Source organism: Oreochromis niloticus, linkage group LG14 (genome assembly GCF_001858045.2).
Source record: "Oreochromis niloticus isolate F11D_XX linkage group LG14, O_niloticus_UMD_NMBU, whole genome shotgun sequence".
NCBI lineage: Eukaryota > Metazoa > Chordata > Actinopteri > Cichliformes > Cichlidae > Oreochromis > Oreochromis niloticus.
In genome coordinates, this window is record NC_031979.2 from 1881487 (window position 1) to 1906855 (window position 25369).

Consider the following 25369-nt stretch of genomic DNA (forward strand, 5'->3'; position numbering starts at 1 on the left):
TGTTTTGGTTTCATTTGCAGGATGCTTTTAATCCCTATCCATTTGTACTTCATCTAATCAGGGAGTATACCCCTGTACAATCTTGACACATACCCAATAATCCAGGTAAGACATACTCAGAAAGTTGAATCTGTTTATTTGGACATTTTCAGTGGAAGAAGCATTTCAACATTTTTGTCTCTGATACATGAGTGTGTGGAGATTCAAACATTTATTTAATGATTTTTTTCTCCTCCCATTTGAGGACAGCTGGAGTCTCAGCCTGAACAGTTCTCCTTTGCAGTCAGTGCTCAGATACCTTGTCACCATCGCCCTCTGCAACATAAGAATATATAAATAGGGTCCAGTCTCCTCAAAAACCACATCAGACCTCTGCTGTTATTAATATATGCAGAATACCAGCTCGTTATGTTGCAATTTCAATAACGTATTTTTTCCTCATTTCTATAAGACCTATCAAGACCTAATATTTGCATAATATGGATTTTCAGTGTGATTAATAAGCACAGACATAGAGAAACATAACAAAAGAAACAAACTAATTTGCTAAGCAGCTCAATGGTGAAAATGTTCAGTGCTCTACGTAGCTTACACTGACCTTCATTCATTATGGTGCCAATGGTTTGGGAATGTTTATGAAAAACCATTAAAGGATCATTATATTAACCAATCATTAGATTATGTAGTTTTTTACTACCATTTCCATAATAAAAAAAATGACACTATCAACATGTACTACACATTGTTTTACTACCTCACCAACCATTATTGCTGCCTTGGATAGATGTGTCTGTAACACATCCACATCAGATTACGTTAGATGCCTTATGGGTAGACAATTGGGTGGGTGGGAGACAGTCTGTGTTGGGTCCATGGGGTTTGGAGGACAGCAGGGTGAACAGATGGATGGTGAAGAATATCAGACCTGCAGAGGGTCAGCTGGTCAAATGCCCTACTGTTCCGCTATGCCACGTCCCCACAATCCTGCTAAATCACACCACAAAACATTAACTTCACATGCCACATTCATCCTTCCTTCACACTGTGCTACCTTGAAGGACACATCCTCTTAACGAGTGGCTCGGGTGGTAGAGTGGGTCACATGCACAACTTGAGTAGAAAGGTGCTTCATAAGTATATTTATCAGAAATGTGTATTTTTTTGCAACTTTTATTTTTTGGTAATACTCAATTAATACTATGTTTTGATGAAGTTACCAAACATTCTTTGTTGGTCAAAATACTTCCAGAAAATCTTCTTGATGTGAGTTTTTGACATTAATCTCTTAACAGCACATATCTTTTACAAGCTTTGAATTTTAGGATAATTCAGAATTAAAGTTTAAATGTCAAAGAAAATGTGCCAGTCAGTATTTTGATGTGCTTCAGTGTGTATTGTATGTCTGAGAGCATGTTGTAATACTCAAGGGTACAGAGAGGCCCAACACACAGAGACACTGTTTTAGTTGTTCAGACAGACTTTAATCTTTTCTCTTTGTTGGTTGCACACACACTGCTTCTGCAGATCTAAACAATCTTATGCTGTTGAAACTTGGTTACTGCTTCCCCTCTGTCAGCTGCAGCTCTGCTCCTCTCCACTCACGCCTGGCCCAGTCTAACCCTACTTACATTTTATTAATAAGAATAACAAAAATCTCACTAGGCCAATATCAGAGGATCTAAGATCGGCAGGAACCCAAGGTATAAACATGAATAATGAAGAACCACACCAGAGGAACAGTTCACAAAATGGTATATTTGACAATATATTAATTGTTTGTCCTACCACACTCCAGTGAAGAAGGAAACTTCGAAGTCTTGCAGGTATCTGTTTCAACGATGCGATGGAAATGGAGCTCTGGCTTCAATAAAGCCTCAGCAATCTTACAGACTCTTGGGTTGGCTCGCCATCCAGTTAACTGGAACTGTGGAATCGCTACTCCTCTTGCTTCAGACTGGGTTCATCCCTCAAGTCATCATTTTACCAGATGAAAAATACCACACCTATGAACAGGTCACAGGAGCCATATAGTCACATACACAGTTGTGAAACAGCCACACTTATTCAGAATGAACAATAAGGAACAGTGTAACTTTTATCTCAATTCAACTAGCTCTGTTGTACAACAAAATAAATCACTGCAGCATCATACACTGTAAGAAGTCATCTATAGAATTTACCCAATAAATCTGAGGTGACAATTTGCATTGACTTTTTTGGGGTAGATTTAGTTCAATATATTGTGTATAAAATAGCTTCAATAAAAAGCTATGAAATACTTAATTAAATTGGGTAAAATTTACCCCATATTTATGTATACATTCAACAGCTACTTACTCATTGAAATTAGGTAAAATTATCTCTTGTTTGCTAGTTGGTAATATCTGATAATGAGTAATAAAATTTAATTATTATCAGTTGATAAACATTACCTATTCATATAAGGTAAAATGTACCCCCCCCCAAAAAAAGATATTCAAATGGTTCCTCATCTCAATGTTTTTATTCCATAAAAATACAGAATAAAGTGCAACACAACGGCTAATGCAGACAACACTTTCAAAGGCTCATTTTAAAAGCTAACAGCACATACAGAAACTCTACAAGGTTGTTTCTGTGCATGTATGTTATCAAACATATGGATAGATAGAACAGAACACTAACACCAACATTCAATAGTTTCTGTGCTTGTTGTCAGAAGAAAAATTACAGCTCCATCAAGCTATGTCCTCTGGGAACAAGAGGGGGAAAGTGTGTGCATTGCATAAGCTTATTTTTGAGGCCGTGGACCCTTTTCAGTAGTTTGGCCCCGTCAAGTTCCAAAAACAGTTTTTGAAAAGTGTCAAATGTGTTCTTCAGCTCCTTCGGATATTCGAGGTTGAGGGCATATATCAGTCCCATCAGCAGTACACATGCCTTTGTTTGGCTTCCACATCCCTCCATCACTTGGTTTCCCTCAATCACAATGGACACATCTGATGGATCCTCCTCAGCCATGATGTTGTGGATCACGATCACCTTCATCATATTGTCTGTGTAATCCTCACATTCCTACGTGTTAAAAAGAAAGAAAGAAAAAGCATGCACATGTTTTATTTTATTTAAGATGCTTTTTCAATACATTTCAGTTGATCTAAAGAGGGGAGTGGACAGAAGATGAATGGAGAAGGGGAGAACAGGGGATAGGAGAGGACAGGAGAGAAGAACATTAGGATCCCTTGAGTTAATAAGTAAACTGTTATCAATATGACATACCTGGCAGTCATGAAAAAGATCTTCTTGTCTTTCCCCGAGGTAGCTAATGAGGCAGCAGATAATGACATCCCTTTTCTTCTCAATGCTCTGTGCCTGTAGGGAGATACAATTTAGTGAAAAGACTAAGTCGAGTGATTTACTTACATTAAGACTGAATTACTTAAAAACAAAAACATGGCTGATGCCTATCTCCAGCTTTCAACAGGTGAGAGCCTGGGTACACCCTGGACAGTCAATCACAAGGAAACATAGAGACAGACAGGATAAACAACCATGCACGCACACACTCAAACCTAAGGACAATTTGGAGAGACCAATTAACCTAACAGCCATGCTTTCTGACTGTGGGAGGAAGCTGGAGTACCCGGGGGGAACCCACACATGCACAGGGAGAACATGCAAACTCCATGCATAAAGACCCTGGGCCGGGATTTGAACCCAGGACCTTCTTGCTACCCACTGCAGCCCTCCATAATTACATATTTGTGAAAAAAGTCAAATAACATACGTCATTCAAAGTGTCCAGCAGAGGTCTCATCTTGGAACCAGCAGCTCCTCCTTTGGCACGCATAAGCTGCAAAAGACCTGGTGTGTACTCATCAAGTTTCAGCATGAATGTCTCCACCAAAGAAACTGTGGTGATGCGTCTGAACTCTTCGATGAGCTAAGAAGTAAGGGGACAAAAAAAATGACATTTCAAATGACAGACCAGATCTCATAGTTATAACATGAATGTTTTTTGGTGGATAGGAATAGTTATCACACATACTCACCTGAGCCTCAGTGAATAATGGTGGCCACCTTTCTTTTAACTCACCCACAGAGGGGCAGAGGCTGACCACTTCAACTCTTCGGCTAGAGAACGTTTTATTCATTTTTTCTGCAATTATCTTTGCATTGTTTTTCTTTGTTATTTCATAAATTAATTCAAGCCTCTCTTTCTCCAGTGTCTCTTGGGTTTCTCCAGTAGGATGCGGAGGGAGATAATTAACCTCTGCTTTTTTTTGGCTTTTTTACATTCTTTGATGGCACTGGATCAGCTGGATGCTTCCTTTTTAAGGCATTAATTTCAATTTCCGGGTAAGAAAATTTTCGAGATCTTAGCTTGGCACGGTAATTGTGCATCTTGTTTTTTATGCGCTGCTGCCAGCCATATAAGCCGGCAAATGATCCTGGCTCCTTAAGACACGGAAACTTTGAAACCAAGGCTTCAGCCACTGAGAGGATCTGCCGATTGGTTGGGTAAGCAGTGTACGAAAAAATTACTTTTGCAAGGTCTTGCATTATTGCTGATTTAACACTGGCATCCATGAAAGGTCTTCCAGTGTTGTGATATGAGTTGTTTGCCTCAGCGAGTATTAGTTGTATGTCTCGGGAAAACTCTGGTACTTGAGACGGCACTGGCCATGCAGCAGGGCGACATGAATCAGGGAGAATAATGGTGTCACTGGAACTTGACGATGCGCAGTCGGACACCTGTGAGGGTGCATCATGATTGGCAGGGCAGATGTCCATTTCAGTAGTACTTGCAGGATGGGTGCTCACTGAAGTCGAAGAGTTCAATGTAGACGATGATCCTGATTCACATACTGGTTGTAAGTCAAGGGTGATTACTGGCTCTTTAAGGATCACTTTAACAGTGGCCTTGTCATACAAGTCAGCAGTTGAGATGACACTGAAAAACTGATTGTCAAAGTCTTTGTCTTGGTATAGCAGTCCAAATTCCCCATGCAACTGGAAAGTTTCAGTAATTATGGAAACAAGATCTTCCACTGTATTAGGAATTCCTGTTGGAAGTGTCAACTTTTGAATGCTGTGTTCTTCTAAAATGACTCTTAACTGGATTGCCATTGTTGTTTGGTTTGTGTTTCCTCAGCTGTAGAGACAGAGAAAGAAAAGAAATTGAGACAGGTTATTAATAGTTGATAAGCTTACATGCATATATTTTCTTCATTATCTTCTGCCAGAGAAATAAAAGCAGAGATTTAGTTCAGTAGAATTTTGAATAAATAATTTTTGATGGTCATTTTAAGAAGAGGGAGATAAGGGAAATAGACTAGAGGAGGGTTAAGTATGCATCACATGTTTCCATTTTCTTTTTCAATGTTATATGTATTGTTCCTGTTAAATAAACATTACAATAAACAAATAAGACAGGATGCCTGCCCATATAGTTGTTGGTAAAATAATATATTTTTTCAATAATTTCAATAAGTGCATAAATATTTGATATAACAGAAATAATCAACCCATTACACTTACTCTGATGTGCAAATGAAGTGTTTAAGGGACACCATACGGCCATCTGCTGTATTGTATGCAGCCATGGGGTATGTTTCTTTCAGTTCAGAATGTTTAAGGATTTCTGTCCCTCCTGTGGGCTCTACTTTGAAACTCCTCAGGTGTTCACAGTACCAGCCTCTAAGCAACTTCAGAACAAAGACAGGAGTTCCGTGCACAATGATTATTTGATGGATTTCTGCAAAGTCAGGTAGACCTCCTGTTGAGCCAAACGGCAGCATCATGCCAATATTATAGTCTGTGCCTAAAATGGTTGCTTTATTTGTCATGTTCACAAAGTCTTCCCTGGGGAACTTCCTTGCAAAGGACTCCTTAATGCTGTCTTTTAGAACATCGACTGCCACTTGAGTCTTCTGGGACACTGACAGTGCTGGCCTTTGGTGGTTGTAATCGTGGGTATGATACGCAATCATCGATTGGTGTTTTCTTGCCATTGTCATGAGGATGTTTCTAAAACACCCAGTCTGCCTCACAATCCTTTTAAAGAATCGATGTTTGGCTTCAAATCGCATAGTCCAGAAATGTACAAGTGGCCCGTAAACAGTTGTAAGCAAAGGATAGTGCTCGAGAAAGTGATGTTTTGGTCTCAGTTTCTCCTCTGGGAACACTTCTAAATATCTGTAACGGTGTTCTGAGATCTTACTTTGCATGTATCCTATTGTGTGATCTGTGTGGAGAGGAGCCATGACAAGCTCAACAACATCTTTCAGGGTCATCAAAACCTCCCAAGCAGGCTCATCTTCTGGTACTTTGTCACCAATCATGAGTGGTATCATTCTCAACAAACACCAGTTTTCGTGTGCATTACCTCCTACACTTTTTCGTGCTGTGAAATTTGGGGCAATGGGTTGTGGACAGTTTGTTTTGTCACTCCATTTGTAAGGAAAGCAACGGATGGTATTTCTTCCTGATTAACACATCAAGACAGAGTGAAATTTCAACAGGTACAATCCCTTCAAGCAAATCATGCAAAGCATCTGGGGGATAACCTGATGTAGCATGAAAGTGACTGAGTCTGTCTGAGATTGGACACTGTCTTTTAACTCCACAGTGGTGAGCTTCTGCAGGATCAGACAGTGCTGCTTTGACATGGATGGCATAGTTGGACTTAGTCCGTAGAGGAAACAGTCCTTCTCCTACTTCATGCTCCTGGATCTGTGACCTTTCGCCAATGCAAAAGCGACAGAAATGTGAAGCTGAAAAGCTTTCAACAAACCCGCCTATTGAGTGAGCGCCAAGACTGTCAGCGACTACAGCAAGTACAGTGCCCTTGACCACTTTGCCCAGACTTGAAACAAAAATACCATTATCTTCAAAGGACTTCAAATCTTTGAGCAGTGGGTCCAAAACTTTTGCATAGCCAAACTGGTTGACATCATTTGCCTTGCATAAAATGGTTAAGTAAATGGAAGTCAGTGTAGATCTCAATGTGGCAGGTATGTCTGCAAACACCCAATACACAGCTGTGACTTTATGCTTCTTGCGGGATGTTCCCAGAGGGTTGCATATCTCAAAGTCATCTATATAAAGGATGAGTGGGAGTTTAAGTTCGTCTTCACATAAAAAGCTGTTTTCTCTTAGTAAAGATCCATCATTAAATGATTTGTATTCCGAAGAGACATCAGATGGCCTTTTGTTTTGTAATATTGTGTTTTGAATGTCTCTGTTGTCCACAAGTTGAGATAATAATGGGAGGATTGGAATATACTGAAATGTTTTATTATCTGTACTATCAAGTATGTACTCAACAGGTTCTGTCAATGAGAGATTTGAGAGATTGCTCTCTCCTGAACTGACTGCTTAAAGGCCCTTCCACTCTTAAAGCAGCACAGACAGGGCTTAGTCGGCAAAGGTCTTTGACCAGTTCTGAAATCACTGAGTCTTCCAATGTACAGCCATGTTTTCTCAAAGTGCTCAGAATTATTTCTTTAATGACGGGACCAATGCAGATGCTGTAAGGAAATGAAGTTCCTCTACTAGTTCGTCAGTGCATGAATTGGAGACATTGAAAATGCTCTCCATTTTCAGGAGTAGCCCCACTTTCTTAGTAATAATTTTGTTTAAGTCCTCATCCTCCTCAAGGACTGAGCCACATTCATTGTCATCATCAACAATGTCACATTCTTCATCCGGGTTCTTTTGGTATTGATGAAGAACATTAGTCTTGAAATCTTCCAAGGAATGTGGGTTGTTTTCTCTACTTTTGTGGCTGTGGAATGTTGTATATTTGTTAACCTTATAATCACAATCCTCAAAAACACATGGCACAGTTTCAAACTTTTTTAGATGGCCACCAAGATGTTCAAAAAACTGCCTCTCACTGTCAAAAGAGCATGAATTACAGACAATGCACGTGAATGAAAGGATGTTGCCTGGCTGGGATGACTGTGAATGATGCCTTGACAAATGTGTCCTTAATGCACCCCATGTCTTGACAGTGCAAGGGCAATCTGCATGAAGGCAGGGTATGGAGTGGACTTGATCAAAATGCCCATGTATTAGCCTGACGTGTTTCAGCAGGTCTAATCTTTTTGTGGTTGTGAAGTTGCACAACTTGCATTTCCAGTTCATTTTCCCATAACTGAGGACTTTGGTTAAGATTAACCACATTTTTAAGGTCAATGTGATTTATTTCATTTAGAAACTTGCATACCTGTAAAGGATACATCGGGGGTGGGGACGTGGGTGGGTGCATCAGCCCTAGAACTGGTAACAGAGTCGTCTATCAGTGAGTCTCTGCTTGTAAAGGACACACGTGAGGACCTGAAAAAGAGGGCAAATAGTGAGTGTCCACATACACAGATTCTTCATGCAACAAAAATAAGAAAATACATTACATAAAAGAAATTTTCAGATATGTACCTGGTTACAAGTTATTTATCTAACCTCAAAATTTCTCTGAGTCTCTTTAATGAAGGTAGAAATTAAACATAAGGTGAATATTGTTCTTCCGTTTTTCTTTGCTCCTCTTATCTGAGAAGTCTGTCTGTCTGTTATACTTAACAAGGGTCTGTTATGCAGAAATAACAGATTGTGTACTTACCTCACGAAAATAAAGGCATTTGCAATTGCATAGATTAGTATTCATGCTTCATGGAAGTAGCTTCATAGATCATATTCATAGATGTAATATGCTTCATAGAACATGCCATATTTCTCCAAATTATAGCCCAGACATATAATATGCAAAATTAATTTGGACCCCAGGTGTTTAAAAGAACCAGGTTGCTATATGTGGCCCGCTGAATAATTGGGGAAGTATGATTATGAAAACAATTATTAAGCACTGACGTTCTAACACTACCCAATACAATATTAAATCAATTCAAAAATATTTTACTTGATCCCACAATTCCAAAAAAACAAAAACAAAAACGTAGGTGCAGCAACAGTGGGCATTTTCACACATACTAGTGGGATACAGTAGTACTTTGTTTTATTTTTTAACATCTGCCATTTCAATATTTTAGAAGAAGCTAGCATTGACTAATTTTTAAACTTAAAACAAGCAGTTAGACAGTCATGCACAGGCCTGGACTGGGACAACATTTCAGGCTGAGAGCTTTACCCCCCCTGCTTTTATTTTGGTGTGACACCCTGGGGAACTTCAGCTACTTTCTGTCAGAGACCGTTGGCAATGGTGATGCGCGAATCATGAATGAATCGTTCAATACTCGAGAATCACTTTACTGACTCATGAATCATGATTCACAAGCCCAACTGACTCACTGACTCATCCCTGTTGCTGTTAGCAGCAATATATCTAGCTTATAATTAAAATCGTGGAGAAAAACACAACATCCAGTATCTTAACAAAAAAATTTCTGCTCTGAACTGGAAGAAAAAACCCTGAGTAGAAGCTCACATCAAGACAATAGCTCCTCAGTTCACAGTAGCATCGCTCTGCTAACATGCTAACAGGACATTTGACCTACTTACCCCCTCCCTTCCTGTGCTGAAACGTAGGGTAAGCGAATCACTCAGGGCTCGCTCACCCCCTCCCTCCTGTGCTGAATCGTAAGTGTAAGCGAATCACTCAGGGCTCGCTCACCCTCTCCCTCCTGTGCTGAATCGTAAGCGTAAGCGAATCACTCAGGACTCGCTCACCCCCTCCCTCCTGTGCTGAATCATAGAGCGAACGAATCACTCACTCACTCACTCACCCCCTCCCTGCTGGCTCACAGCTTCTTCTTGGTTGGCAACCAATGTTAAGGCGCATTACCGCCCCCTGGCTCACAGCTCAGTGGACATTTAGATGAGAAAATATATATTTGACACATTTAAGGAAAATACTAATAAAATAAAATAAACAAAATAAATGTTCCCTTTAGACATTTTTTTTACTCTTTTTTGCTCTATAAAATAGTTGTTTTCTTTTAGAATCACTCATCTTAGCAGTAGGATATACATGAAAAGAGAAACAAATTAAGTTTGAGTGAAAATGTACATTTTTTGCACTCTCTGGTCAACTGACTCAGTGGATCAAATGACTCAAAAAACCCGATTCACTTTGGTGAGTGACTCATTAAAACTCAATTCAGTAAAAAGAATCAAATTTACCATCACTAGTTGGCAACACTGATGGTCTCATGAGACGCCGTCCCTCTCTCAGACATACTTGTCCCGCCCCGTGAGCGAGTATCTTAATCATCAGTAAGTAGGAGAGACTTTCTATCCAATCAGAGGTGAGGAAGGTGGGACCTGCCCCTACTTACTGATGAGTAAGATACTCTTTAACCACACATCAATAAATACAGTTAATAATTCAAACTCTCAGAGCAGTCTTTGTTTTTTACTGATCGTTTCGCGTTGGCTTTATTTGTTTTGCTGCTGAAAAATCTCCCTATCGCTGGAGTTCATGATGCTGCTCTGCTGCAGTGTTTCCCTGCAGTGCGAACAGCTGAGCGGATTATGAAGCAGATACGGGAGCAAAGCTGTATCTGCATGACAGAACAAGCGACTACTGCCGCACACATTTTTAAATACAAGCAAGCATGCTTCAGAGCTTTTTCAGAAAGCTCTGGTGCTGCTAAAACAAAGCCGCCAGTTACAGCTGGAAGAAAGCTTTCAGTGAGCTCTCCGGGATGATGAGCTACAGTGAAGATCAATGGGAAGACGCAGACGGATGCAACAGCTGTTTTTTAAGAGTTTTAAAACACAACTGTTGGGAATAATCTGCCCAGTGTTCATAGAATCTCAAAGACATACAGGATTTAAGTTTGTTTATCTGCTTTATGGGTACAACTTAAGGATTGCCGCTCTCATTTCTCAAAAAAAATAAAATAATTAAAAATCGTCTGACGTCCATTTTCTTTTCCATCAAGGCAGGAAAGTAGTTTGCAAAGACCGCGATTGTAATTATTGGGGGTGTCCAAATTCATGGGCTGCATCCTCCCGGGGATGCATTTGTAGACCGATTACGTCACAGCGACGCGCCGAAGGCTGACCAATGCGTCCTCCTTTTCCCCGAATTTGAAGGATGGGTCGGGTGTGTCCTTCGTGGCCCATCATATCCCAGAATTCATAGCGCGGCTCAGCCAAACTCCAGTTTCCGGCAATGGCAGCCGCTACTAAGTTTTAAAATTACTCTTATTATTCTTTCTGGGTCATATAATAAACTTTTAACATATTTTCAGGCGAGAATGTGGGTGTGTAAACTTCAAATATCTGCTCGGTTTATCAAAATATCGCATATTTGCATAAGTGCTTCGACGTTTTCGGAGACGTCTGTTACCCAACAGCTCGATAGCTAGCCGAGAGCTCGAGGGTCACTAGAGCCACCGAGAACGGCACAACTCCCGGCACATCATTTTCAGATCACCGCTGTCTTTCGCTACTCAGGTTAAACGTAGGTTTACATCCGGCCTACCTGACCTTCTGAGGACCCGGCCTTCGCGGGCTATGTGGGCTGGGTCCTCAGAAGGTTGGGTAGGCCGGCCCACATAGCCCGCGAAGGCCGGGTCCTCAGGAGGATTCAGCCCATGAATTTGGACACGACCTCAGTGTTCTGATTACCAGTCCGGGACTGGTCATGCATGCTGACCAGGGCTCTAGACTAACTTTTTGACATGGGCGCACCGTTACGCCTAACTTTAAAAATTTAGGTGCACCGGCACAAAAGTTAGGCGCACTCAAATTTTTCAACCGCATCACTTAACACCGCAGTTTTACATGTGCACTTTCTTTGGGGGGAAGTCCATACAGACAATATTCATTTCTAAATTATTAACTAACAAACTTGTGCTTAAATTGCTTTGTCAATATTGTAGAAAATGTTAAACTTAATCATTATCTCGGCCTCCTCTGACGACCTGTTTGCTGCTGCCTGCTGCTGAAAGGCAGTGGGGAGAGGGGACACTTGGGCAGTGCATTTATTGCAGCATATAATGTGTTTTCTGGATACACTGCTGTTTTTTCAGCATTCAAAGATTGATGGCACCGTGTCAGAGCACTGGCTATGAATTTCAGACGGATCAGTCCTTAACACAAAAGTTATCAATAGTTCTTTTCATCTTTTCTTATTACCCACAGCTACATCCACTTCTGTCAGGCCTAGGCTGCTCACTAGGGCTGGGTATCATCACTGATTTCTATAATCCATTCGATTCCGGTTCTCAAAGTCCTGATTTGATTCAATTTAGCCTCAGACAGTCAGAAATATTATAATTCTGATCATTTATCAGTATTGATACACATGAGACTTCATCAGAATTGTGAACATCACAGCAGATGCCTTTGTGTCAAAGTAACTGAGAATAAAACACAGAAAAACATGAAGGAGATTTTCCTGGTTAGGTTAACCCTAACCTTAAAAATATTCTGCAATATTCTGTAATTTTGCATAATTTTAAGAAGTTTAAATTTCTTCAGTATTGAACAGCAGAAATTAGGCTTTCTTGTCCGAGGTCATTTAAGTGAAAAAAAGAAAAAGAAAAGAAAAAGACAGCGGCCGACAGCGCTGTAAACAACGGTAGACTGGTGGGTAATAAGCGAATGAATAATGCAGAAAACAGAGATTTGAGATGGGAAACTGTTCTTGAAGTACAGAGAGAGAGAGAGAGAGAGAGAGAGCTGTGCATGAAGTGTGATTTTTATCGTGGTGGAAGCAAAACAGCAAAAGTCAGAGGGAATTCATGACGACATTGATCAAATGTGAAGCGTAGTTTGCTGCTTCTTTTGCTGCTGGCTCGGCAAATTTTGGTTGGAGAGACAAAACCTGCAGCTCAGAATCTAGCGCAAAAAAGACGGAAACACAGCGCGGACCCGACGCATCAGAATCGCTAAGCTCCGACAGCGTGTCCGTGTTCGGGCCGTGGGGTGAGAAAGCCGAGAAAGACAAAGCTGATCCTGATGCGTCTGTCCGCTCTGTGTTTACGTCTTTGTGTGGAATCCGTTAATGCAGAGGTTCCCAAAGTGTGGGGCCCGCCCCTAGGGGGGGGGGCGCAGAGCCATTGCAGGGGGGGCGCAGTATGAAAAGAAAAAAAAAAAAAAGAGCGCTTGGACACTGTGGACAGGTTTTTGACGGGGCTCCCACACAAACGCAAAGCAGGAGATGAAGCATCGCCAAATATGTTTCCAAACCAACTTCCTTCCAAGCAAAAGACAGGAAAATATGGTGAAGCATATCTTCCCTTTGGCTTCACCTGCACAAGTGCCAAGGTAGGTCTCCCACTGCAAAATTAGTTTCCCTGCGTCAGGAGCAGCGCTGGGCTCTCCAAATCACGGACAAACAGGATCCCACATTCTTGATTTTTAGTTCACAAACACTTCTTGTAATAACTAACTACTCCTGACATTTTGGACATGTTAGCTCTTTATGCAGTAAAGTTACAGTGGGATACAAATAATATCAGGCTGATCCTGTCGTAATTTGTTCCCCCTGTTCAAATCACGGACAAACAATATCCCACAGCTGTTTATGTGTTTAAACCCATTTTGCACAGAGAGGCATTTTTTGAAAAATGTATTGACAGCAATGTTGAATATTATTACACAGGGAAAAAAACAACACGTAAAATAATTACACCGTGACGCCTCTGCCTTTCTAAATGGAGGGACAGTAATGTGTATATGTAAGCGTGTAAAACCTGAAGATAGAGACAAAATACTGTTACTGTTAATCTGACTATCTGCCATTCTGCAATTCATCTCATGTAAACAATAACGTGACGTGAAAAGAGGCACATACCTTTGTCGTTGCGTGACGAACTCTGTAATCCTCGTCCACACGTAAACGCAAAAAAGGAGTTTTAAATAATCTCCGTTTTCGGTGAATCGCAACGCTGTTTACGTGTTGACGAAAAGCCCAAACGCATAGAAACAGCTGCGTTTTCAAAAATACCCGTGTAGGTGTGGACAAAGCGTAAAAGAGTTAGTAGTATATTTTATTACTACCTGTAATTTATTGCCGTTTACTTGTATTTGCTTAATTGTTTACTAAATGTTTGAGGTGTGAAATAAACCGCAATGGAGTTTGTAAACAAAATATGGGTGTGTGTGTTTGGAGGATGTGTTTGCGCGGGGGGGGGGTTAGGTGGTGGGGGGGCACGAACATTTTTCTTGTAAAAAAAAGGGGGGCCTGGCAAAAAAGTTTGGGAACCACTGCGTTAATGAATTGATATCGCTTTATTCAAGCTACTCACCTCTCTCTTCCACCTGCACTTTCAACTGGACCACGGCCAATCAGAGAGGTCCCGCCCCTGACTATCTGTGATTGGTTTAGTCCACGATAGGGGCATAATGTGTGTCTGTTGTTGACCACACGGACAGTTGCAGAGATTTTTTTTTTTTTTTTGTACCGAAAATATTTGGTCGCACCATATTTTTTTTTAGTTGCACCACTGAAAAATTGGTCGCACTCTAGAGCCCTGCTGACTGATAAAAAGCGCACCACGAACACATTTCATTGCAACTTACCGGCAGTTGTCTAGACGGTTAACAGACAGCAACAGATTCAAAGTTTCATTTCAAGTAATGGTGCATTACACAGACCTAAGCAATACAAGTAAAGTGTAACAGCTCGTCACTTCAAAAATTACCATTTGCATGCGCTATTATATATTATTCGCCCTATGTAAATAGCTTACCTTCACTTCTGTGGTTCGATCGGGTTCGATGGAAGCCGAAGAAAAGACCCAGAATTTGCTTGCAGTCCCGCTCAGTCAAAAAGCGCGGTCTGACTCACGGTTTGGGGGTATATTTTACTGCATTTTTTAATGTAATGTTGTTACTCTTAAGAAAAGGGTATAATAAACCCATTACTTTATAATTCCTTGGCTGAGTGCAATAATAGAGTAAATTTTATATGATTTGCATAGATTATATATACCTCTCTCCAAAATAGCTTTTATCAGTGTATCCTTCCATGTGAGCCATAATTCTATCAACTTGAAGAGTTGACAATGTTCACAAAAAACCCAACTCCTAGATTTAACACTTTAGCTGCATTTGGCAACTCACAGTAGCTCACCGGACTTACACACACACACACACACACACACACACACACACACACTAATGCTGCTAGCACGAGTCGATAGCTTTTTCCTCTGCAGTAGCTGTTAGTCCACTAGCCAATAAGCTATCTGCCCAGCTACATCAATTTACACAGCAACAAATCATCTAATTTGTCCACGTCTTTATTTAAACCCAAAATACATGACTAAATTTTTTACATCATAGTGTCATGTGTAGGCTACATGCTGGCAGGAATGGTGGACCCAAAGTGCAGACTCCGGGCAGACGGGTGGGCGGGCAGGCAGCGTGAGATGATGGTAGATCACAACACAGACTAAAGAAAACGCAGGGCTAAAATACACAGAGGGAGCAATCAGGGAATGAGCAATCAGGAGGGAAACACAGCTGGGACAAATCAGGCCTAATGAGACAGGGGAAGCAAAACCAGACACATTAACATAAGACATGGACCTTCAAAGTAAAACAGGAAACATAACACAGAGACGCGGACTTCACACGGGGATACAGCAGACAGGGGAGACAGCAACTATGGATCACAGACAGAAAACCAGAAGACTACAGCTCTAACAGACACACAGGGAACCTACACTTAGAATAATCCAATAACCCATAAGACAAAGAAAGCTAGAATCTAAAGAAATAAACAAAATCAAAGAACCAAAAACACAAAACACTGGGTCGATGACCCAGGCACCCTAACACATAGACACCAAAAATTACTTTCCATTGCTCTTTGTTTCTAGCCGGGCTACACCAGCGTGTTATTTTGTAAAATAGGAGAGGCATAATTAGGGGATGGCTGGTGGCTGTACCAGCCTGAGGGAATAGCACTGTGGGCACCTGCTGCACATGCCCAGGTGTTGCTATAGATGATAACATCATCCAGGTAGGCAGTAGCATATGCAGCATGCAGTCTCAGCACCTGGTCCATGAGGTGCTGGAAAATGTTGTGAAAAAATGAGCAGTGCCAGTCCCATTTAGCTGAGGAGCTTGTTAAACAAGGCAGTGATTCTTGAGATAAGGGACAAAACATGTCCGCCAGATAAAACACAGTTTTGGGGTTAAAATATGCATACAAGTGTTAACCCAACTGACTAATAGACAAATCAAGGCAATGATTGTACAACAAAAGTATGACTTTCTGTTTTTTATACATATATTTTTATTTTAAATGGTACAGTCCATTACTAGTACCTTAAAAATCCATTGTCCAGAAGCAGGTGTGATGATATTAAAATACAAAAAAAAATAAATAAAAGTAATGTAAAATTAAACATTATGGCTCTTGTCAAGAAGTATTTAAGACAATACCTTATATAATATCAAAATATGCAATCAAAAATGTATTTTTACATATTTATTAGGTGATTAAAATCGTGTCCAGAGGTTTTGTCAACACCATCAGATTTTTGAAAAAGTACAAAAAAATCAGGAATTATTGTGGGCAGCTTACTCTCTGAGGACCCCTTTACCACTTCCTGTTTGATACACATGCCATGAGGTCACTGCTCTGGTAAGTTTTTTATTTTTATTTCATTTATTGTATACCTTTCTAAAAAAAAAATCTGTGTTACAACCATAGTGCGTCAACACCACAGTCGATGAAATGCAAGATTTAATTCTTTTTTTTTGTAAACAGAGCTTCATTTAGGTAGATTGTAGAGGCCATAAGCAGCTGATGAAAAACAATGAATGCTTCTATCAGAAAAACATGTGTTATGAGAGAAAGTAGGGTATTTTGTCAGCACCATCAGATGTCAACACAGGATTTTTGCCTGACGGTGTTGACCCTTTTTCTAGTGGTGTTGACAAATGCCACAAAAGTGTGTCATTTACCAATTATATTAATTTAAAAAAAAAAAAATATTTCAGTTATATTACTTCCTGTGTATTTTACTGATATTTCTGCTTTACAGATGTGTTGAATATTATTGAATTTGCCTTATCTTGAATCTCATTGTTATCCGGTCTTTAAGTGATGATGTATAAACATTGCTTTTCGGTCCAAACAACTCTGTGTTTATTAAGACTGTTGTATTTTTAACATGTTTTAATGTTTTCTCTCTTGTTCTTTTTAATCTGAACAAGCCCCTAAAAACCCCTAAAAAGTTACCGTTCATCTTCCAGCTTCAGTGTACAAATGTGTTTATGTTATGCTAACATAGCTGTGTCGCTATTGATCATGTAGCACATCATTATATACCAGCTAGCCCAACTTCAGTAACCCTACAAACGTCACTGCTATTTAGTTTTCTGTCTTCATTTATGTTGGAAGAGATAGCAGAGCTGTACGTTTAAATTTTTTTAATCATCTCTCAGTCAGAACAATGTACAGTGGCTTGCAAAAGTATTCGGCCCCCTTGAACTTTTCCACATTTTGTCACATTACAGCCACAAACATGAATCAATGTTATTGGAAAGACCAATACAAAGTGGTGTACACGTGAGAAGTGGAACGGAAATCATACATGATTAGAAACATTTTTTACAAATAAATAACTGAAAAGTGGGGTGTGCGTAATTATTCAGCCCCCTGAGTCAATACTTTGTAGAACCACCTTTTGCTGCAATTACAGCTGCCAGTCTTTTAGGGTATGTCTCTACCAGCTTTGCACATCTAGAGACTGATTCTTGCCCATTCTTCTTTGCAAAACAGCTCCAGCTCAGTCAGATTAGATGGACAGCGTTTGTGAACAGCAGTTTTCAGATCTTGCCACAGATTCTTGATTGGATTTAGATCTGGACTTTGACTGGGCCATTCTAACACATGGATATGTTTTGTTTTAAACCATTCCATTGTTGCCCTGGCTTTATGTTTAGGGTCGTTGTCCTGCTGGAAGGTGAACCTCCGCCCCAGTCTCAAGTCTTTTGCAGACTCCAAGAGGTTTTCTTCCAAGATTGCCCTGTATTTGGCTCCATCCATCTTCCCATCAACTCTGACCAGCTTCCCTGTCCCTGCTGAAGAGAAGCACCCCCAGAGCATGATGCTGCCACCACCATATTTGACAGTGGGGATGGTGTGTTCAGAGTGATGTGCAGTGGTAGTTTTCTGCCACACATAGCGTTTTGCATTTTGGCCAAAAAGTTTCCATTTTGGTCTCATCTGACCAGAGCACCTTCTTCCACATGTTTGCTGTGTCCCCCACATGGCTTGTGGCAAACTGCAAACAGGACTTCTTATGGTTTTCTGTTAACAATGGCTTTCTTCTTGCCACTCTTCCATAAAGGCCAACTTTGTGCAGTGCACGACTAATAGTTGTGCTATGGACAGATTCCCCCACCTGAGCTGTAGATCTCTGCAGCTCGTCCAGAGTCACCATGGGCCTCTTGGCTGCATTTCTGATCAGCGCTCTCCTTGTTCGGCCTGTGAGTTTAGGTGGACGGCCTTGTCTTGGTAGGTTTACAGTTGTGCCATACTCCTTCCATTTCTGAATGATGGCTTGAACAGTGCTCCGTGGGATGTTCAAGGCTTGGGAAATCTTTTTGTAGCCTAAGCCTGCTTTAAATTTCTCAATAACTTTATCTCTGACCTGTCTGGTGTGTTCTTTGGACTTCATGGTGTTGTTGCTCCCAATATTCTCTGAGACAACCTCTGAGGCCGTCACAGGGCAGTTGTGGAGCTGTTTTGCAAAGAAGAATGGGCAAGAATTTCAGTCTCTAGATGTGCAAAGCTGGTAGAGACATACCCTAAAAGACTGGCAGCTGTAATTGCAGCAAAAGGTGGTTCTACAAAGTATTGACTCAGGGGGCTGAATAATTACGCACACCCCACTTTTCAGTTATTTATTTGTAAAAAATGTTTGGAATCATGTATGATTTTCGTTCCACTTCTCACGTGTACACCACTTTGTATTGGTCTTTCACGTGGAATTCCAATAAAATTGATTCATGTTTGTGGCTGTAATGTGACAAAATGTGGAAAAGTTCAAGGGGGCCGAATACTTTTGCAAGCCACTGTATATTATGGTTGGGTGGAAACAAGCGAGCCAACTTCCTGCTAACTTCTAACTCTGTTAAAGTTCATAAATTCTTTTTTCATGGACTCCTGGATATTAGACTTAAATGGTACACCTGGTAGAGTAGCAACACTGATCATTTTATTAAAGATGAAAGAATTTAGACTGTTTTTTAACTCTCAGTGATGCCACAGTGTTCGTTTGACGCAGACTACTTTAGGCCCGGAAGGATTCGTCACGTCATCACTTAAAGACCGGATTGCTTAATACATAATTGTTTTGTGAATATTCATCCTTAACTTGTATAAATGCATATGCTTCAGAAAAATTATAGTAATTACAAAATGGTACATTTCAGGCTAGAATGGCAAAGGGGAACCTGTCAGGAGAGGAACGAAAGAGAAGGAACAGGGAGTATCAAAAAAGAAGGAGAGAAAAAATTAACACCCAGCCAGAGTTGAAGAAAGAGTTTCTCATAAAGGAAAGGGAAAGATGGAGAAACAGTGAAAGAGGGAAAAATAAAGAATATCAGTAATCTGAAAGAAAGAGAAAAAAGGCAGAAGAGAAGCTTTTGGAGACAAGAGAGCAGCAGAGAACGTCCAGCAAGGTCTGAACACACAGCCACAGAGTACTTTAGACCTTAATTTTGAGGAATCAAGCAGTAGTAGGCAGCTACTTGCTGGTGAACTATTAAGATGCAGAAATAGAAAAAGGCATTCCAGAGATGTTAAAGCACTCAGAGACAAACTTGACAAGTTACAAAAAGAGAAAGATAAGCTTAGAAAGCAACTTGAACGGAGAAGGCCCATTCTTTGTGAGATGACGGAAGACTCACCTCGGACTCAAACGCAGAAAATGATTCAAGGGAGTGAACTCAGAAACCCTTTAATCAAACGAGCACTGCTTTTCCAACATGCATTGAATTCTGAGCTGAAAAAAAATGCTCATCATGTTCACAAACGAGGTAAACATACATCACAGTAACCAAAGTTGTCTTTATCTGGCAGAATACTCAAGAAATATCCCATGATGCACAGGGTTCGGGAGTTACAAAACACTGAGAGAAAACATACCAAAGCAAAGAAAGCCTAATTTCCTCCAGACCATTTCTTCAAGTGTCCACAGTTTTTTTTGAAAACAATGCAAGAATAACAACAGATAAGCAAGACACCATCACCAGAAGAAAAGTAAAACGTCAAAGAATGATTATGACAGACACTATGCAAAACCTTCACAATGCATTTATTGAGCAAAACCCAAACATTCAACTTAGTTATTCATCCTTCTGTGCATTGAGTCCATTCTACATCACATCGCCTAGAGCATCAGATCGAAAAACATGCCAATGCCAGTACCACGAGAATGCAAAATTGATGCTTGAGGTTCTGAAGTCATTTCAAAGCTGTGTCAACCAGCAAACTTGAAGAGTCATTCCAGCTTGTGTGTTGTCCTCCAGCTAGTGAATCTTGTCTTCTACGTACTTGTTCAAGATGTTTAAACAAATGTTCAAGTCTTCCTTCAGAGCAACGGAAAACACAAGTGGAGTGGAAGCAGTGGAAACATATCAAAGAGCAAACGGAAGATGGAGCTCATTTTCACACCAAACTTCAGAAACACACTGGCACTCTGTCAGAGCTTATGGTTCTCTACCAAGACAAATTAAGAAGTGAAACAACCACCCATTTCCACCTAGTTCAAAATCAAAACAGGGAGTACAAGAACATGACAAGAAATTGCAATGAAACAACAGTTATTGTGCATGTTGACTTCTCTGAGGCCTGGAAATGTAAATTCAACTCGGAAGTACAATCCTGCCGTTATGGACAAAACCTCCCACAGATAACACTTCACATAGGCATGTTTTACACCAAACATGAAAAGGCAGGGTTTTGCACCATTTCAGAGTCGAAGCGCCAGGATGCAGCAGCCATATGGACCTACATGGATCAAGTCCTGAAAGATATTCATACCAGACTGCCGTACATTGACACTGTTCATTTCTGGTCTGATAGTCCAAGCAAACAGTATAAAAATAAAAAGAACTTTCTCCTCCTTTCTGCCATCCCTCCCCAACTGGGATTCAAGAATGCAACATGGAATTTCTTCCCTACATCCCATGGAAAGGGTGCCCCAGATGGCATTGGGGCAACAGTGAAGAGATGTGCAGACCACACTGTACTAAGAGGTCAGGACATTGTGGATGGCAGAGCATTTTATGAGATGGTGTCCAGCAGACTAAGTGGTGTTAAGCTACACTATGTCACCACTGATGATTTCCAGTCTTACGACACTATACTCACGAAACACTTGAAATCCATCACCGGAACAAGAAAGATTCATCAAGTATTAGCTCAGGGAAATATCATCCATTGCAGACATGTTTCATGTTTTTGCAGTGTGCCAAAGATTTGCCAGTGTTTCAGTCCAGTTGCTTACACTTTTGACGGCATCTCACAGCACCCAGATGAGCATCAGAATTCTAAGGCTGTTGCAAAACAAAGTCCTCTGGCCATCTTGATGGAAGCAATGGAGAAAGAGCCCAGTAGAGCACCTGATGGTACTACAACTACAGTAGGGTGCAGTGATGTTTACACAGGAGACTGACTTATTGTCATGGATGACCAGAACTGGTGGCTGGCTAAAGCTTTAACAGTCGATGAAGAGCATCAAGATGTTCAAGTAGAATTTTTTTCATCCTCATGGGCCAAATGTCAGATTTCAACGAAAAAAAGGATGCCAAGATGTCTGCTTTGTTCCATTTGCTGATGTTTTAGTTAAGCTTGATGAACCATCATCACCAGTCCGCACAAGCAGAACCCGGAACATATACCAAATATCTCCAGAGGTCATGGACTTAGATGAGGAAGTCGTTAATCGACTGTTGCCTGGTGTTTAAAATCCAGGCATCCAGATTTAGTGTTATATTCAAGTTTATCCAGATTTTCTGAGATTGCTCATTTGAAAGTTTTAAGAGCTAAATGTTCTGAATTATTTTCTGCATGACCAACATATGATGATTTTCTGAACTACAAACTGATTATATGTGCTATCTTACTGCCTTGTTCCTTATTTTAAAGTCCTTGACATGTGCAAAAATAGAACTGTTATGAAGTGTCTTGCGATATTACATATGTAGTTAAAGTTTAATGGTCATTTTAAAAGAAATAATTTCTTGTTTTCTACTAGTGTGTCACCACCGTCAGATTTGTGTCACCACCGTCAACACCTTGTCAACTCCATAATATGGATTTTTTGTTTATTTTTCTCTTTTGAAGAACAAAATGTTTTGCTCCCTCATGATCTTCCAATAAAAATACTTAATTTTCTGAACAAATGTGTCATTTGCATGCTTGTAAAAATGATTGTTTCTAATGGAGATTAAATACAAGCTTCTGAAAATATGTATGACTGTAACTCTAAAAATAAAAAGACAAAAAATCTTACTTTTAAACATGGTATAATTAGTTTGAAAACATATGTGCATAAACATTGGAACAGAGAAGTTGCTAATAGTCAAAATAGCTGAAACAACTTAATTTAAAATATATATTTTTACATTTCTGTGTGTCTCATGGTGTTGACAAAAACCTTGCACTTCTCCAGCAAAAACATAAATTATTAAAAGATGTCACACCTGGGAGATTGTACCAAAACATGGTGAGACGGCCAAAACTTTGTGTAACAATTATATGTAAATATGTTTTTGAAAAATCAAGAAATATTTTTTAGAAAATTAAAGCCTTTTTTGTCCCTAATCTCAGGAATCACTGAAGGGCATGAGATGAGCATCAAACACCTCATTCACCTTGCAATAATCTATACAGAACTGTATAGACCCATCTTTTTCTACTAAAAGAGCTATAGGTCAACATCATGCACTGTGCATCTCTTCTCTCACTCCCATCTCCACAATTACAGCCAATGGTATGACAGGGCAGTGGGAAGAACAGATCTGCAAAATGCAGTTGTAATGCAGCAATGACTGTTCTATGGGTCAGCGTGAGATGGTTATCTCAATGTGTGGCTATGTGGCTGAATTTGGCACCTCAGACTTCACCTCATCTCCATTTTCACCAAGCTCACCAGAGAAAAACATTCTGTCTCTCTCAATGATTTGAGAAGGTAGAATGGTATACAGTATTTATATGGCTCCACCCCTGAGTGAATGCACTGCTTCATAGTAATTGTCCTCCACTTGCCAAGTGACCAAGAAGGGTCCTTGCCACTTGGCAAGTAACTTTGAACTGGATAAAGAGAGCAATACAAGTGCTTTTTCACCCAGTGTAAACTGCATTAGTCTCGCCCCTCTGTTGTGTGTGTGTGCGTGTGTGTGTGTGTGTCTGTGTGTAGCTTTGGTCTCAGGTCCAGGATGTATTGAATTTTATTTTTACTTGGTCATGATCCTTCCTTCCAGTTTTCCTTAAAGCAGGTCCAACACCCCATGCAGTTTACTACTTTTAAGTCCTCATACTGTGAGGACTTAAAAAAAAGATGGGCGAAATAATAGTCAAGGCATCAGGTATTTCATAAAATGAGACATGCTAGTCAGAGAAAAATTTTACAAAAAAAATATCAATTAAACAAAGTTTATTTATGATGTGCATCATAAATAGTTTCGTTGTAGCCTATCTACAACTGTATTTTCTAATCTCAGATACAACAGTGCTCATAAAGTTCTTTCTTTTTAAATTTAAGGCCACTTTTAATTAAATTCACAGCATAATGTAATGTGACAAGAGCTTGGACCAATTTTTTATTCCACACAGAAACAGTGAAGGGCAGAAAGTTTGATCATCTCCGGCAACTCTCTTCTGTTCAGTGTTGTCTGTCAACTGCAAGGACTTGTTACTGGTTGTTGTTGGTAATACTGTTGAAAGTGCAGCAGCAGCAACAACAGCCCTGCCAGCTAACATGAAGGTAATTTCACACATTTGGGTGCATTTTTTAAATTTTATTTTATTGTCTCACTTTTCAGGCTCTCCTTTTCGCCACTTTTTCCAAAGTAAACTTTGTTCTACAAGTTGCATAAATGCACAATGAAGGTAGAGGAGGGCCGAGATACTTTAAGAGATTTGATTGGACAATACAGTGTCAGTAATGAAAATGACTTGAAAGGGCTGCTGTCAGTGCTTGTACTTGGACAGCAGCCCTTCAATTTACCCATCAGCCTAAAAGTGCTTCGGCCCACCGGGCAAATGCCCAGATTGCAAGCCCAGCTCTGCTGACAGACCTAAGTGCAGCATTCACAAACATCAGTCACAACATGTTAGTATAGAGACAAAAATGTGTTTCAGATCTTAATTCTGATTGCCAAAAAATCCCAATAACATAATCAGTTAGTTTTATTGTGATATCACCACAACCAAAGTTGCAAGTCCAGCTTTCATGTACTCTTTATTGAGAAAATTCAAGTTATTTTTAGCAGACAAAAAACTAAAAATTCTTTTTGCAAGGTTGTCATTTTTTAGGCTAGAAGCCACAAAGTACAAGAGAGAAGGCAGAAAAATCCATGGTTCTTCCCTCCTATATATACTTTGATATGTGTTCAAATCAATGCAGATGGAAATATTTGTTTAAAATATACATGTTCATATGTGTAGTCCTCATTTGCATTGTCTGTTTGAGGGCAAAGCTCCATTTTCCACTTTTCTAGGTTGCTAGGGATATGAAATAAGACAGACATCTCAAAGTGTCGCAGTTTTTATTGTGAAACTGACACATGCTGCTCATTGAATTCACACAAGCACATTGTCTGCAGTTTATCAGTAACATGTTTAGTCACTACTGCATTCATGTTTTCTTTTTCATATTTGCTGTCTTGAAATAAACCAGACAAGCCTTCCAGTGACTCTCCATAGCTCCACAGAGAGGTAAAATGTAGTGTACTGTCAGTGTATCTTTTATACACTGTAAAGACAGATAGATTTATAAAAAAAAAAAAAAAAAAAAAAAAAAAAAGCAAAAAACCCTTTTATTATCCTGGGAGCTGCGGCTCCAGAAACATACCGTAAAATAACAGAAATTTGCCATCTTGTAAGAATCCTGAAATTCTATGATTAAAATAAATTTATTGTTATATCTAAGATAATTATTTAGATACTTTGATACAAATAATCAGACTTACAAATTACAAAAAAGTGCTGTTGTTTGTTGGATCTTATGTAACTTCATGTGAAATATCTTGTACATTTAATTCATACTTAATTTAATAAAATAATATACCACCCATAATAAAGCACCGTTGTAAAGTTAATAAATGGGTTTATAAACTGGTGTATTTCAGTACTGGTGTACTTCATGGAAATAGTCAATTATTAAAAATTACAGCAAAATATTTGACCTCTAGCATTGTGGTTGAAATACATAAATTATAGATTGAT

General features: G+C 39.8%; 2 protein-coding genes across 5 annotated transcripts; one reads left to right on the top strand and one right to left on the bottom strand.

Moving 5' to 3' along the window:
• Positions 1 to 2512: 2512 nt before the first annotated feature.
• On the bottom strand, positions 2513 to 15317 carry LOC106096951 (uncharacterized). 3 transcript variants are annotated; one of them, XR_002064427.2, is made up of 5 exons: positions 14643 to 15317; positions 8210 to 8319; positions 3764 to 5131; positions 3256 to 3348; positions 2513 to 3051 (listed from the first exon to the last, which is right to left on the bottom strand). XR_002064427.2 is itself a non-coding variant. In XM_019367162.2 (5 exons), exons 2-5 carry the CDS (start codon positions 4128 to 4130, stop codon positions 2707 to 2709), a joined length of 696 nt encoding a protein of 231 aa, XP_019222707.1. In that variant the 5' UTR covers positions 4131 to 5131; positions 8210 to 8980; the 3' UTR covers positions 2518 to 2706. The 3 variants fall into 3 exon arrangements, 1 of the variants encoding a protein (XP_019222707.1); XM_019367162.2 differs by lacking the exon at positions 14643 to 15317 and having other exon boundaries at positions 2518 to 3051; positions 3764 to 3919; positions 4029 to 5131; positions 8210 to 8980; XR_003213668.1 differs by lacking the exons at positions 8210 to 8319; positions 14643 to 15317 and adding an exon at positions 5518 to 6796 and having other exon boundaries at positions 2514 to 3051.
• A 1121-nt stretch (positions 15318 to 16438) lies between these two features.
• On the top strand, positions 16439 to 22289 carry LOC102081822 (uncharacterized). 2 transcript variants are annotated; one of them, XM_005463287.3, is made up of 2 exons: positions 16439 to 16546; positions 19997 to 22289. In XM_005463287.3, the coding sequence occupies exon 2, from the start codon at positions 20628 to 20630 to the stop codon at positions 21591 to 21593; it is 966 nt and encodes a 321-aa protein (XP_005463344.1). In that variant the 5' UTR covers positions 16439 to 16546; positions 19997 to 20627; the 3' UTR covers positions 21594 to 22289. The 2 variants fall into 2 exon arrangements, with proteins under 2 accessions (XP_005463344.1, XP_013121633.1); XM_013266179.1 differs by having other exon boundaries at positions 16498 to 16546; positions 19348 to 22289.
• The last annotated feature ends 3080 nt before the right edge of the window (positions 22290 to 25369 follow it).

Excerpts from the sequence above, each read along its gene's own strand:
- LOC102081822 (XM_005463287.3), top strand. The coding sequence starts at position 20,628 with ATGGTTCTCTACCAAGACAAATTAAGAAGTGAAACAACCACCCATTTC.
- LOC106096951 (XM_019367162.2), bottom strand. The coding sequence starts at position 4,130 with ATGAATAAAACGTTCTCTAGCCGAAGAGTTGAAGTGGTCAGCCTCTGC. Across the intron at positions 3,349-3,763 it reads TGCTGGACACTTTGAATGAC|GCACAGAGCATTGAGAAGAA; the intron begins GTATGTTATTTG and ends ATCTCCCTACAG. Across the intron at positions 3,052-3,255 it reads ATCTTTTTCATGACTGCCAG|GAATGTGAGGATTACACAGA; the intron begins GTATGTCATATT and ends TTTAACACGTAG.